The sequence below is a fragment of the Opisthorchis viverrini genome (assembly GCF_000715545.1).
Source record: "Opisthorchis viverrini unplaced genomic scaffold opera_v5_356, whole genome shotgun sequence".
In the NCBI taxonomy this organism is placed as follows: Eukaryota; Metazoa; Platyhelminthes; class Trematoda; order Opisthorchiida; family Opisthorchiidae; genus Opisthorchis; species Opisthorchis viverrini.
In genome coordinates, this window is record NW_008752007.1 from 324,982 (window position 1) to 339,328 (window position 14,347).

At 45.8% G+C, this 14,347-nt stretch overlaps 2 protein-coding genes across 2 annotated transcripts in view; one reads left to right on the top strand and one right to left on the bottom strand.

Moving 5' to 3' along the window:
- The window catches only part of T265_10256 (hypothetical protein), a gene marked incomplete at both ends in the record, with an annotated part of 23,080 nt that extends 11,763 nt beyond the window's left edge, over nucleotides 1–11,317 (top strand). The window contains 3 exons of the mRNA XM_009176575.1: nucleotides 867–978; nucleotides 1,365–1,450; nucleotides 11,237–11,317. Of these exons, the coding sequence (XP_009174839.1) occupies nucleotides 867–978; nucleotides 1,365–1,450; nucleotides 11,237–11,317 (279 nt within the window). The remainder of the gene's footprint in view (nucleotides 1–866; nucleotides 979–1,364; nucleotides 1,451–11,236) is intronic.
- A 2,264-nt stretch (nucleotides 11,318–13,581) lies between these two features.
- T265_10257 (hypothetical protein) overlaps nucleotides 13,582–14,347 on the bottom strand; it is a gene marked incomplete at both ends in the record, with an annotated part of 2,025 nt that continues 1,259 nt past the window's right edge. The window contains one exon of the mRNA XM_009176576.1: nucleotides 13,582–13,797. Within this exon, the coding sequence (XP_009174840.1) occupies nucleotides 13,582–13,797 (216 nt within the window). The remainder of the gene's footprint in view (nucleotides 13,798–14,347) is intronic.

Sequence of the window (14,347 nt, forward strand, 5' to 3'; positions counted from 1 at the left end):
TATCGTGGTTTGTACGTGTAGGGAAAAAAACGAGGTCTTGGGATCTAGGGCTTGACTGTGAGCTGCGTAGTCAAGTTAGTCACGGTTGTGTGGCGTGATTTGTGAGTGCAAGAAAAAGAGATAGATCTCGTGATCCAGCGAGTGGCGGTGACCTGTACAATCATGTATGTGGCGAAAGTGTAGCTACACATTTCACAATGTAAATAGGGAAGATGAGATCAGGTAAAATGGTGTGATCGACCCTTGGTGAAATCCACGTGTATGACATCTGTCTGAACTCTCTCGGTGACCCCAATAGCCCATTCCTCTCCGGCGAACAGCAAGCTAGTGGCATCGAACTGTTTGGTGAACGCATGTTGACCAGGGATGGGAACCGCCTTCGACGATCAGTATTCTTTTTACCGAACACTCCATGTTATTTCCAAACAACGCGGTCAGGCTCACCGTTTAGTAATGACCTGGATTATGCGTACCTCCTCCTTTGTAGAAGGGCTCAATCAGTGTCTGTTTCCATGCTTTTGGCACCGAATTTGTCTGCTCCGACCTGCCACACAAGGTTAAAATTGGTGTCGGTAGTACGGGGACTAGATGAGAGAGTTTGAGAGCAGAAGAGAGCTTGGGATAGCTCAGTGAATAATGCATGAAAATAACGACCGAAAAATCCGTGGTTCAAACTCAAACCTGGCTCGTAGATAGCTCCAATATAGGCTTGGGGCAACCTTGAAGTATCTCAGTTTTCGTGTCACCGTCGAGTTGCATGGTGGCTTTTTACAAAGTACCGACTGATTCGGCATATCTGTGTTATTTATTAACTAAACTGCCTGCCTTCGGCGCTTTCTTTTCATTCAATCGCTGATCCATCATAGATACATCTTCCTCCTTGCAATTTGGAATATTTGGCCTTGAATCCGAATTTTCTCCTTCTACTACGTCCATGCTGTTTCCTCGGGTATCTGGAAGATCTGTACAAACCTCCAGGTACGGAGCGATTTATGTTGTTGATCCCTAATGTTAACTAAACTAAACCGTTATTCTTTATAAGCAGTTCATTAGAGTATCAGAGTCTCCGACTGGTGTAAAAATGCAATCTGTTGGGGTCGGTCTTCCGCGGCCAACTGGGTTTCATAGACTTCATAGGTTTCTGTTTCTTGTGAGTTGCGCAGTTGTTCCACGTTTTCTTATACCTGGTGTGGTCCTCTGGTTGTTCACTGCTTTTGTACAAGGGCCGAAATCTCCTCCGTGCACCGACTTTTCCTAGAAAATCCTGTTCCATCCAGAACGCCCCTCTGATTGTTGCATGAGCTTTCGTTTTTAGGATATGTAGTTCAAAAAGTCTGTCCATTTTTGTCTGTATCACTTCAAAGGCCCCGTCCAACATATTAAAACGGAAATCCTTTCGAACGCCGCGCCTTATTTAACAGTTGCTCGGAGTCCGTTCGTCAAGGATTTGGTACGTGGGCGTTCATTGCTACTAGCCATCCGATGTAGCAGAGGTGGTCACTTGTTCCTAGTAATTCATCCAAATAAATCAAACTCCAGGGTTTCTTCAAACTCTGTGCCTGACAAGTCTGGTCTAGATTCACTTTGGTTCTCTACCATTCTAGTAGGTTAGATAATCTGCCCCATAGTCTACAGCACGGTCTCCACATGCGCTAGAAATTTTTGAACACCTTCCAGCTTACATTGAGTGCATCAAAGTCACGTTCGAGCACACGGTTAAGAGCCTGTGCTCTTTCTTGGGACTTCTTGTTAGAATCCCGGTAGAAGATTGCAAATGACTACACACACCTTCCAGCTTACATTGAGTGCATCAAAGTCGCGTTCGAGCACATGGTTAAGAGCCAGTGCTCTTTCTTGGGACTTCTTCACTCATCTCGTACCAAAGTTGTTAGAATCCCGGTAGAAGATTGCTAATGATATCATGACCCGCTTTTTTCCCCTGAATAACGGAGGCCAACGGTTCGTTCAACCCATTGGTAATTGTGTTTGCAAGGTGGCTCTAAATCCAAACATCAGGCCGGTATGCAGCATGAATCCCTTTTCTTTTGTTAGTTTATCTGTCCATGTGAAAAAAAAGAGTCTGCTTCAAATGATATGTTCGTATCATCGGTTTCCCGGCTTAAGCCTGTCTCAGTTACTTTGACAATATCCAGATTCCTCTGCTCCTCACGTTCGCCTGTCACTTTCTTAGAATATGTTTTTGGAAGGCCCTAGGTGTAAGATATCCGGTTCCTTCGTTCGTTTTTCCGTTAATCTCTGCATGAAGACCAAAGTTGTTAGAATCCCGGTAGAAGATTGCTAATGATATCATGACCCGCTTTTTTCCCCTGAATAACGGAGGCCAACGGTTCGTTCAACCCATTGGTAATTGTGTTTGCAAGGTGGCTCTAAATCCAAACATCAGGCCGGTATGCAGCATGAATCCCTTTTCTTTTGTTGGTTTATCTGTCCATGTGAAAAAAGAGTCTGCTTCAAATGATATGTTCGTATCATCGGTTTCCCGGCTTAAGCCTGTCTCAGTTACTTTGACAATATCCAGATTCCTCTGCTCTTCACGTTCGCCTGTCACTTTCTTAGAATATGTTTTTGGAAGGCCCTAGGTGTAAGATATCCGGTTCCTTCGTTCGTTTTTTCCGTTAATCTCCTGCATGAAAATTCCTAATATGCCGTTTCCTCTCCTGCGTCAGAACAGATGGAGTTAATGAGTTCCGTATTCAGTTTACTTGCAGCATCCATACCACGAACATACTTTTCAGCCCTCTTTTCTAGTTGATCCTTTTAGTCTACATACCATTACACATTGCTCGCTGAACTGTGTTCGTATGGGTAATCCAAGACCCCTCCCAGATATCAGCGATATTTTCTTCCATTTTCTAATGTTTTCGGCCATGATATGCTCTTCTTTCACCGATCTCTCCTCTTATTTGACATATGAAGCTTGCGGACAATCTGTATTGCTCCTAACTCATCTACATTTGAGCTTCCTTGAAGCTTTGCTGAGGTCTTCTAGGTGTTCGAGTGCTGGAACTTCTCCTTACAGGTATCTCGTCATAAGTTAACTGATCGCTGGAGATGGGCTTGGCTACAGTCTGTTTATTTCCTCCTTCTGATTCCTACCTAACCATTTGCAATTCTCCTAGCGTTACATGCTCAGCCGTTGGGTGGCTGGTAACCATAGTCGTGCTCGCAACGAGCGAAATCATTTCCTTTTTTCCGAGTGCAACTTATTGTAAATTCAAGCGAGGGCTGGTCGCTAAATGCAGTCGTTCAAACTGAATCCGCCAAGGACAAGAACCAGTAATGAGAACCAGAAAATTTCAGATCCAGCTCAATTTTCAAAAGTGCCTTCCCCCTGGGCACGAACTTTCGACCAGTAGGACTTCTCTACAGCATGAGTAACACCATGCTTTGGAAAGTATAAAGACACAGATGCATCTACCTCTGTTTTAGGATGTCAAGTTATTTCACATTTTAGGCATATCTAAACGAATGTTTGAGACAATCACATTTTTTGAAGGGCACCAAACCGCTGCCTTATTTCGATAGTCTGAAGTTAGTTTCTTCCGTTCACGGCACCAAGCGAATTATTATAAGAAACGAAGCAATTATGTTGAAGTATAGTCCCAGTAAGTAAACTCTCAGACAGCTGTGTGGACAGACAGACTCGACTGTGCAAACCATTGAAGCGTATCCGATTCCCCCGCTAGTTTGACTCGGAAACCACGATCAACCAAGATTCCCAAGAAGTAGACTAGACTGTCTATATGAGGGACAAGCGTATCAGTAATCGATACTTGTGTGGGTTTATTCTGAACTAATATCGCTGTACTGAGTGCAGTGGGACCCCTCAACTGATTGCTTGGTCTTGGAGACGGTGGCAGATTTACTCACGAAAGCATCGCTCGCTTACTCGGTGCTTCGCTCGCCAGCCCAGCAGGCAAGATCGATGGATTTCGCTGCAGCTTTTTTGCGTTTTCACCCAAACGGACATGACGGTTGATCACTACTACACGGGGTCGTTGTGGTCCTGTCACTGCTACAAATAATGCGCCATCACAGCGAACGCGTTAACCAAGCACACTAATAGCATTCGAGAGTTTAGATGAGTGAGACAGCTTCGTGAGGTTCGGACGTTCCACACGTCGACATCTTAGTGACAAAGTTCCGTTGCGATGCTCAAAGTGACGAAACTTACAGTTTGTCCATCCGCCTGTCACTTAATCACTCAGGTTGTTGTCCCCTTACAGACTGTCAGTGTCAAATGCAGCGGTCATTGTGCTTCACAGCGCCATATCAGCAAGAGAAAACATCCGTCGCAACGGACTTAGGCCTGGTTGCCGTTCGGCAATACAGCCTACGACACAGCAAGAATAACATCCGGTCATGGAATCAACCATCCACGTGGCACTAGATGACAATCAGTTTTGTCATGGGACACGGTGCGGAAGATGAAGAAGATAAGAAATACACTCATTTGCAAATCAGTTTGGTTTTTACGAGAGACTCAACTGAATCTCTCGTTTATGAGATTCAGCTGAGTCTCTCGTGAAAAACAAATTGATTTGCAACTGAGTGTATTTCTCGAAAACCGTCCAAGTTCAAGCAGAACATAAGGTTGACGGAAACTCGGGGACTGCGCCTACCTGATGAGCCCCAAGAAGGGCAAAACCGGTTATGGGCTGTCGAAAAGTTTTCAACAACCTTGTGAGTAGTTTCCTTAGTGAAGATAAAAAATAATTGGAGGAAGATTTGTCTCAATTCATGAAAATGATCTAGCTAGCGAAAAGGTAGTTTGCTTGTTGTCGAACAGTACATTTCGCATTCAGGGACCGCCTGTTATTCAGTTAGGTCAACAACCTGGCCAGAATATATTTCATGGAACACCAGGTGCTATACACGAGCAGTGAAGTCAGAGGATGATGGTGAGATGTTTTTGGTATGTACTGCATATAACTTGACATCTTGAAACTTGTCCCATTCATTTTGCCAATGTACTTTTGATCACACGCTTTGCTGTCACACCCACGATTCACCTTGCCGCAAAGGCCAACTCGTCCGACAGTAGTGCATTGGCGTGGTGTACGTGGGCGTATACCACTGGCCTGCTTACCCATGTGTTCGTGCCGAGCTAGCTGAGCCTGCCCTGACTTGCTATGTCGTGGTTTCCGTACGATGGCACCACCAATCAGAGTCACGAGACCTGCTTAGGAAGAGAAGACCGCAATTCGCGCTGCCGATCCCACACTCCAGATGTCAGCGCCTGTAACTCAATTCCAGGGGACACTATCCAAAGGCCTGTCAGGACCAACTCAGCAGGGACGGTGGTCGAACAGTCGATAAACTGGGGATAACTGGATGAGGGAATTAGCGTAAGAGGATTCGTTTGACGGCGCAGTGATTTCACCCAGGTTTAGGCAGACGAGCACAGCGATCAGTAGAATACCGAGGAACCTGTCAAGCTGCATCATCCAAAAAGATGGTTGAACCTCAAGGACCAAGCCCACAGAACTCTTGCGCAAGCTACATGATGAAAAATAAGTGGGTGAAACAGAAGTGAAGAAATGCAGCTGCGCACAGATTGCTGTCATCATTCCATGTTCTTCGTAGCAATGAAGAAAGTTTGTGAACCCGAAACACAATGTAGGCAAATTCGTCAAGAAATCCGAGGTACCGTGCTATCTTATTGTCTAAACTTTCGTACGGCTGCGAGACAAAAACTACAAACTGGTGTTACGTCCAAATCCTCAATCGATTTTATCTGTACTGTTTGCAGGGGATTATGCGAATGAATCGGTCAAACTAGATCACAAATACTCACGTTTTTTACAGAGCCAGAATGCACAGAACCGAGAACATTTTAATTGACAATCCACTGTGCTAATTACGTCACGTGGAAAGCATGACATCGCATCGTATTCCAAGAGAATTGCCATATGATTAGCTGAAGAATGATCTACGCAGCCTAATGAGACCGAGGCTAGGACACAGAGGCAGATTTCAACTGATTTTACAAAACATTGATTTTGATTTTAGATCATGGGACGATCTAGCTTCGGACAGAGACTACTGAAGAAAAGCCATACACACAGGTGTAGCGCCTTGCGGGACTGACCTGATATCGATGCCCGTAGGTAAGCCACTTTTGGCACTGGTAAACCTATGGAGCTGCTCAACTTGTGGAGGCATCTGATGAATCGAACCTGCGGTACATCAGCGTTCCCATACTGTATCGATCACGAAACGCCGACGTTAAATATGTTCCCTGGGACGAGATGGTTCAAGTGGTTAGAGCGCAACTTTACTGACCGGAAGGTCCGTGGTTCAAACCCGACCTCTGCCTCTCAACTTCCCCTGTCTAGGCTTGGGCAACCTGGCAGTATCCCAGCTGTCGTGCTTCCTTCGGGTAGCACGGCAGCTAGGCAACGGAAGGTGTTACAGCTGAGAGATTGTTCCCAACGCACTAAATCACGTTCCTGCCGCACCTGTACTGCTAGTTGTACGGCAGTGAAGCATCAGTGTCAACACTGATGTTGCTGTCTTCGATGATGATCACGTACTGCTAGTTTATCCATGACAACTGAAATGGCCCGTCCTGGAAAGTCTACGACAGACATAACTGTATGATATTTTGTGGGGAAAGTACGGTATTTTGCCTGTGAATGACATCGATAACTCATTGTTCAACGCAGAGGTAGCGCTACCATATTTAGACAGAATAATAGCTAAGGAAACCTCGCTTAGGGTTTCCCTGCCTATCCTTTTTCTTTGAGTTTATATGGGATTCACATACCCACGCGGAACAATACGTATGACCTCACATAAACCGCTTGTCTTATCAGAGGTGTGCGCAAGCTTCAGTAACCCAATCAGCGTTGGTGGATAAATCCGTATCGGATACTGGTCAACCTTTCAATGAAGGAAAATGGTATCTGCATTCTGGATGAAAAATTCATCCGCCTTTTTTGTAAACGTTACTATCAACTTTTAGGCTTGTAAATTTCTAGATGCAACCCTTATCAACATTAGATTAACCTAAAACGAAATTTATTCCATTCCATCACAAATCTTTGGTTACCAGTTGGTGGAGGAACAAACAAAGCCACGTTTATCATCTTGTCAGGTTCACAGCATCACACCCAAAGCCATTGATGGGATCATTGCATCTTCCAAAGCCCTGTGGTGCAGGCTGTGTTATCGATGAATTACAAGAAACAGAGAAGCATGGGGACAATGCACTCAATCAGAGTGTGCTATACTTTGTGCTTACGTCGGTATTGACTGCACTGTTGATATTTTGATTTTAGATTTGGCAGAACTTTCTAGGTCTTCAAGTTCCATCAATAAATTTTATATCTCTTACTTGTTTTTGCCTATTAGTTGGGTTGTGCCTGGTAGTCCAGTAGTACGGCAGCTAACCTACGGTGGTTTCGCAAGAAAGTTCGATTGTGAAAATCTAATGCAATTGTTGTGGCATTGGGATATGGAAACTAGACCTCACGAATGTGGTAAGGAAAGTGATAAAAGCTGCGTTGTAGATTCTACGGTGTTCCAATTGGTCCTAAATTATTGATGACTGATTCAGCGATATGTTTCATACCATGAGGTCATCTGACATGAACCAGAGAGCGCTTTTTTGTGGGCTTAGCTTACTGGGTGAGATGATGACATCACTTCTGGAAGTCATCTAAGCACCGAACAAAGCTTTACATTTCGTTGTGGGATCAGATTTAGAGGGGATAGCCAGCAGCTTAAAACTATCTATACTCAGATAAATGCGAATAGAGACAATCATTTTTTTTAAATGTTCAATCACTCAATGCAGTAGTCCTCTTTTCGGAACCATCCAGAGACCTGTTCAAAGTCGTCCCTTTTAGGGCCAGGTTTCCGTTCAGAGGATAGCCAGCAGCTTAAAACTATCTATACTCAGATAAATGCGAATAGAGACAATCATTTTTTTTAAATGTTCAATCACTCAATGCAGTAGTCCTCTTTTCGGAACCATCCAGAGACCTGTTCAAAGTCGTCCCTTTTAGAGCCAGGTTTACGTTCAGAAGATCAGTGTATCGCCTAGTTTTATGAAAAAAAACTGAATGACTCTTGAATCAGCTAGTTGCTTTTTCAGCAAATCCATTTACTATCTTTTTGTACTTCAAAATATCGTTCTTCCTCACCCCTTATTTTAGGTAGGCTCAAGGACTCATCTGCAACCGTAAGTTCACCCTGCCAATAATTCGTTGACACCATCAACTTATCAAGGTTCGCACCATCATCGAGTCAGCTTTAGGCGCTGTACGTGGGTTCAGTAGAAAGGCTGTCCAATAGCGATAAGTGCTGTGAACTATCCCCTCGCCATTCCCTGTCGCCGTCCTACATCGTGTGCTCTCACTGGCTTTGAAAATAACTCAGAAACCTAGCCCAATGGCCAGTCGGTGCACTGTGTTATACCTTTCGGAGATTACAAAAGATGGTACTGAAGACAATTATATGAGTTCGTATAACATGTAAACTACGCGCTGCAAGCTTGGAGTCCGTGGATATTGAAGCTGTCAGGATTGCCATCACGAAAACAGTTCAAGGGTCCTCTGAATTCTTTCATATCCAACTTTAATTAAGTCACACATTTAGAAAATTCCAAGTAACCTTGGCCAACAGTACAGTAACCTGCTCATCCACACGGATACAGCAAAAGTTACGCAATTAACTGAGATATGTACCAACCCAACTAACTCAACTGCTGAGGCCTCTCTGTGTTCGCTGACTGTGCACCACTTTACCCTCCAGCGGGTCCTCTGTACTACCACTGCGATTTTTGGAGCGACCAATGGATCTCTTTGTAGGGGAGCTAAATTTCTTGATGGTCCAACTTCATACCTAAATCTTAGCATGATCGACCCCTGATTCTGCAGCACCCTGTGGACCTAGGGGGACCCTGCTTGGCAGACGATGTACCATCCCTGTATGTCCTGCGATTCACCATTGAATCCTGCTGAGAAAGGATTCGTGCAGAGAATTACCACCTACGTGAACTCTTAACGTTTACGAGCACTCACACTCGCAACGAGCTTTCATGTATATTGAATTTGCACCCCTCCTACGGCCCTGTGGCCTAATGGATAAGGCGTCTGACTTCGGATCAGAAGATTGCAGGTTCGAGTCCTGCCAGGGTCGTTCACGTTTTCTCCCTGCTCGGTCACAGAGACCCACAGACCATGCAAGTGTGATTTGTACTCATGTTTCCGCGGCCACGTACTTGTAACACTTAACTGAGAAATTTCCCGATGAAAAGGGTACCATAGCTCCGTTCGCGGTCGAAGTGTGTTGCGGAAATTGAACGAAAACAACAATATTCCTTGTGAATTGTGCCTACTCACGAGTAGTCTACCTATTCGCCTGGTTTGTTTCGTGGGTCGCTCAATATAACGCTTAGTTGGTTCAGATTCCAAGCACAGCCGGAAAAAGCCAACAGTTTTCTATACGAGTGGGGGGCAATTCCCACCACCTCAAACTCGTTTAAAAGAAACGTCATAAATATTCAAAAAAGTGTTTACAACCACTCTCGTGAGTTCCCTCGCGAAGGTTCGCGGATTTTGGCCTTCGAGAATTCGTATTGCAGACAGGAAACGAACCTCCATAAACCGCGCCCTGTCCCCTGTTTTGTCGTTGTAGAACATTCATGGGAAACACCTAGAGGCGCACATATTAGCGTTGGTAGGTGTAAGTTAGTTGATACTCGTGAGTTCCCTCGCGTATTCGACGATGATTTTTTTGTCACCTGAAACGGCCTGTTTCAGCTGCGTACCTGTGAACCCCTTCCTATCATGTAATCCGCGTCAAATCCGCAGAAACTCTACTGGCAGTTTCGCCCTGTTTGGGGCGCATCAGGTAGACGTAGTCCCCGGAATCTTAATGAATCAATCCACAAACATCACATATCATCAAACATCACAACTGGGCGTGAGGACTCACGCCCTGTACCGCAGTAATATGAGTTTAGAGAAGTTGAGTTATTTTGTTCGTGTTGTTTGGAAAACCCTAAGATGGCGTAACTGCCACGCTTCCCATGTTTATGTGAACACTGCATATACAGTTGGAAAGTCCATTCGGAGACTCCGAGAGACAGACCACATCTTTGAAAGCTGACTTCGAACTCTGACGGCATGTAAAACAGTGCGGGAGCAAGTTTGGGATTGATAAATGTCACACATTTCATGGCAATTCAGAAGTGAAAGGGGAGCTCATTTCTTTCAAGGAGAAGGTTGTTCCGAAGGTGAACCGAAGGGGAGATGATTATTTCGTGCCTTTTGTACAGAATGGAGCCCTGACATTTACCGTTCAGGGAACAGGCACTTTTGACCTTAGTTGGATTACATCTACTAGGCATATTTCGGCCCGGAAAGGGTCACCGGGAGACCGTGTTTGCAGTTCTGTTCAGGGTCAGCAGCAGAATGACCACCAAGATTTCCCGATCTTACCTTCCTTTAATTTTTCCCTTGGGGTTATTTTCCTGTTCTATAGACTCCTAGTATTCAAGATGATAGCGAATAAAAGGACTAGGTCGTCTGCTAACCAGGATTGTCTAACTGGAGCTGTTCTATGGTGGTTGTATTTATTTCGGGGTTGAAGACCAACTGAGCTGGCAGACCACTTTGAACAAGATCGTTTATTTTTGAAGAGCATGCTCACAGAAATCAAAATCAAATGCAGGGGATGAATGTGGAAGGGTTAAAGGAGAATATTAGACAAAAAAGAGAAGCGTCTCATTCGAAGTCATGCCACCAGCAGTTCCGGTCAGACGAGACGAATGTTGGGTGTGGAAACACGCGTGTAAAAGTCAACAACCGAGGAAAGGACAAGCAATTCTGAATGCTTTCCAAGGCGCGGTAATGGCTAGCACAATCAAGACTCGCACATCAGGCACAAAATCCCTCATACTGGGTCTGGTGTGACATTCAATGGCGAGAATGTACATTGAACGCAATGCACAACGTACAAAAGTGTCGTAAGTACGCACAGAGCCCACGACGACAAGCAAATACAAGCCACTGACTGCGACCTTAAGGAGTCTCAGTCCAAGAACAGCCTTGGTGGCTTTAGGGAACCAGATCCCTCGATAAAAAAATGCTTACCGGCTTGTGAACCAAAAAGTCGCCATCACAACCGACTGCACGTAGGGCTGAGATTATGGCGAGGGAATATTCATCAGCACCATACTTCTGCTTCTTCTCATTCCACACAGTTACTCTACGCCCATCGGAGACTATGCCAACGACTATTACAGTTGCACGGCGATCTGGAACAGCGATTAGGTCAGGTTTGATGAAGGAAGTCGAAGTAGGTGCTCTCAACTCCTCGAAGACGGTGTATCCCAGTCGACGGAGACGTTTTGCGAGTTCCCTTGTAACCCGATTATTACGAGCACATCTGGCATCATGCGTGATCCGGCAAGATTGCAAAACGTGCACCAAACTCTCCGGTTGGTCACAGTTTCCACGACAGAAGATCGTCTGGCAAACGTGGCCGTGTCGAGCGCTTCTGGCTCTCGTCCTAAGCAGGTTGCATCAAAGCTGGATACCGCGGATAAATACCCGAGGAAACATTCGTTCTGGAAATACGAGCCATAGATTCGAAAGAGGCTAAGTGATCAACTCTCGTAAACCGCGACCGTCAACGCTGTTGTGCAGACTATCACCCCAAGCAGTCACCAGCTCTTCCTTGATGTTTACGCACGCACCATGGACTCGGATTGGAAGGCTGAGATCCCAAACAATTTTGCCAAATGCGGAATCGTTGATCACATTACGTAGTACTCGGCACTGGGTAGAAACTAGCTTTTCCACACGCGTTCTCCGCTGCATCGGGAATGTGTTGCACTCAGACGGGATACCAAGTCCCCCATGTTGTGTGCCGGCGTGGATGTAGCTGATCGGTAGGCGTAGCCAGCCAGTCCCATGATTTCCGTTTTTTGATACGGCCTTAATGAGACAGTCTGGGCAGCTGCTGTCGATGGTTGAAGACTCCTTTCCCTTGGAAGTAAAGGAGATACCCAAGGATGTAATGGTGTCTGTCGGACCCAGAAGTGTGATGAGTTCCTCGGCGAAGCAAAATGTTTTGACTGAGACTGCTGTCGCCCGACTTTTTACTGTCCCCTCAAATCATCGCCTTCGTCCTTTGGGCGTGTATCTTCATACCATTTCTTTCCAGCTCGACCGCAGCAGCTTCAAGCTTCTTTTTAAGACAAGCCTGACTTTCTGCACACACGACCCAGACGTCAACAAAGGCAAAACTATCCACCAGGGTATCATGGAACTAGTATCGTAGTTGCGGCAACGACAATCCATTGCCGTGATGAACAATAATCAGGAAAGTGGATCTCCTTGCCTCACGCCTTTGTGGCAGTGAACTCCGGAATTGGGGAAAACTGCTACACTATTCCCACTGGACTGTGAGATGTATCGAACTAGAGGTGACGGTGCTCCAAACGCCTTGGGAGATCTGAAGATTGTGTCATGCGAAACAGAATCAAACGCTTTCGAGTTATCACCAAACGCCAAGCAAAGGTTAGATGCAGTCGCTAAAGCGTGACGAAGTAAGACAGGTAATAGCGATGTAGCTTCCAAACAACCGTCTCGATGTACAAATGCAAACTGGAGTGAAGGCAGTTGCAATCCACGACCGCGGCTATCAGCAAGCACCTCATGAAAGCATCGGACAAGAATGGATGACACGGAGATCGGTCTCAGGTGGTGCGGTGAAGTCGGATTTAGGACTTTCGCAACTAGGGAAATACGAGCATGACATAGATGTGGGGGACAACTCCCAGATAATAAGACTAAACTGAAACCCCACCAATCGCATTAGCATTGAACTGGCATGGCATTTTGTGCGTGGGCTTGTCCAGGTCTAGGGACGAATCGCCCATAATACGGTTCGTACGACCGACTTCCTCTCCTGTAGTTGGCTCGATCAGACTACTATGCGACTTGTCCGGAGCTGAGACCAGCTCTTTCCAATACTGCTCGGCGTCTATAGGTAGGCCGCAATTTCCCTTGTATAGACTCTTCCATAATCCATCGAGCCCAGCAGATGCTGCATTTTTCCGCCTTTGGTGTTATACGGTCTGGATGGCGGCATAGTTAGCTCGGCGGATCTGCTTTCGATTGACCGGCACCTGATGGGCTGGCTGACGACGGTATCGGAATACAGTATTCCAAGTGCGCGGAAGTATCTTGGAGGCATGGAGGCCCACAAGCGGCTTCTGACGAGTAGGCCGCTGTTTGACCGATGATTGGGTCAGGGTCTCCAGATTATGATTCGTCCTGTTGTGCTTGCCAGTTAATCACTTGTAACCTGGTTTTGATGCTGGTAGCTGATCGACTAGGAAGATACTGTTCCATTTTCGCAAACAGCCCGGTCACAAAACGTATATAGATTGTCAGCCAGGCGCAATAGTTATTTTGACTCTTGTTGAGACCAGAAGACACCGGAATCCTTCACTCAGTCAATCTTAGCTGCATTATGCTGGGTGGGGTGTGCGTGCAGACGATGTTGACTCATGCCAATCTTCGTCGGATAAAGGGGAGATCAATCGGCGCGGGTCGATTGGGCAACCATGTTCGTGCAAACATTTTTATGGACGTGAACTCGAAAGTGGGTTACCAAGACACCTTTCGATTTACAGCACTTGCCACATTCCTCACACGTGAGCCCCACGAGTCTCTCCTGTATACTGGTGCGGAGGCACCAGATGATCCGTATTTTACGTTTTCGAAACAGGGTGCTTGGCTCTGTCTGGAGTTGCTGGACTCTTAGTTTAACGAGACTGACGTCCGGGCTACGAAGTCGGCGCCACGAGGTGGTTCAGCGCGCCTAGCAGATGTACAATTATTTTTCTGCATCTTATTGTGAAATGCATTAGTGACCTCTGTCGGAAGGCTATTTCAGGTATTCGCAGTTCTTGTGACCAATGAGCGTAATTGGTTCCGTCTGGTTTTTATTACACTAGACCACGTTCGTTTACGACAGATAAAAAAAACCCGAGCAGTACACCACTAAGTTATTCCTCGGGGACTTGAGATGCATGACACGACTGAACAACGCTTACATAGGCTCAACCTCTTACCTATAAAAGGCAGTGAACAGAAGAATGAACTTAGTCGCACAGGGCTGTTTAGCTCTCACTCTAGAACTGGCTGAGCGTGTGACAGTCTTTTGTCAATATTCATTCCCATGTAATGATAAAGTTGTTGTATAAGGTGGTCGTCCAACACACCCGTCGCCGTGATAGTCTAGTGGTTAGGACATTGCGTTGTGGCCGCAAGAACCCAGGTTCGAATCCTGGTCACGGCAG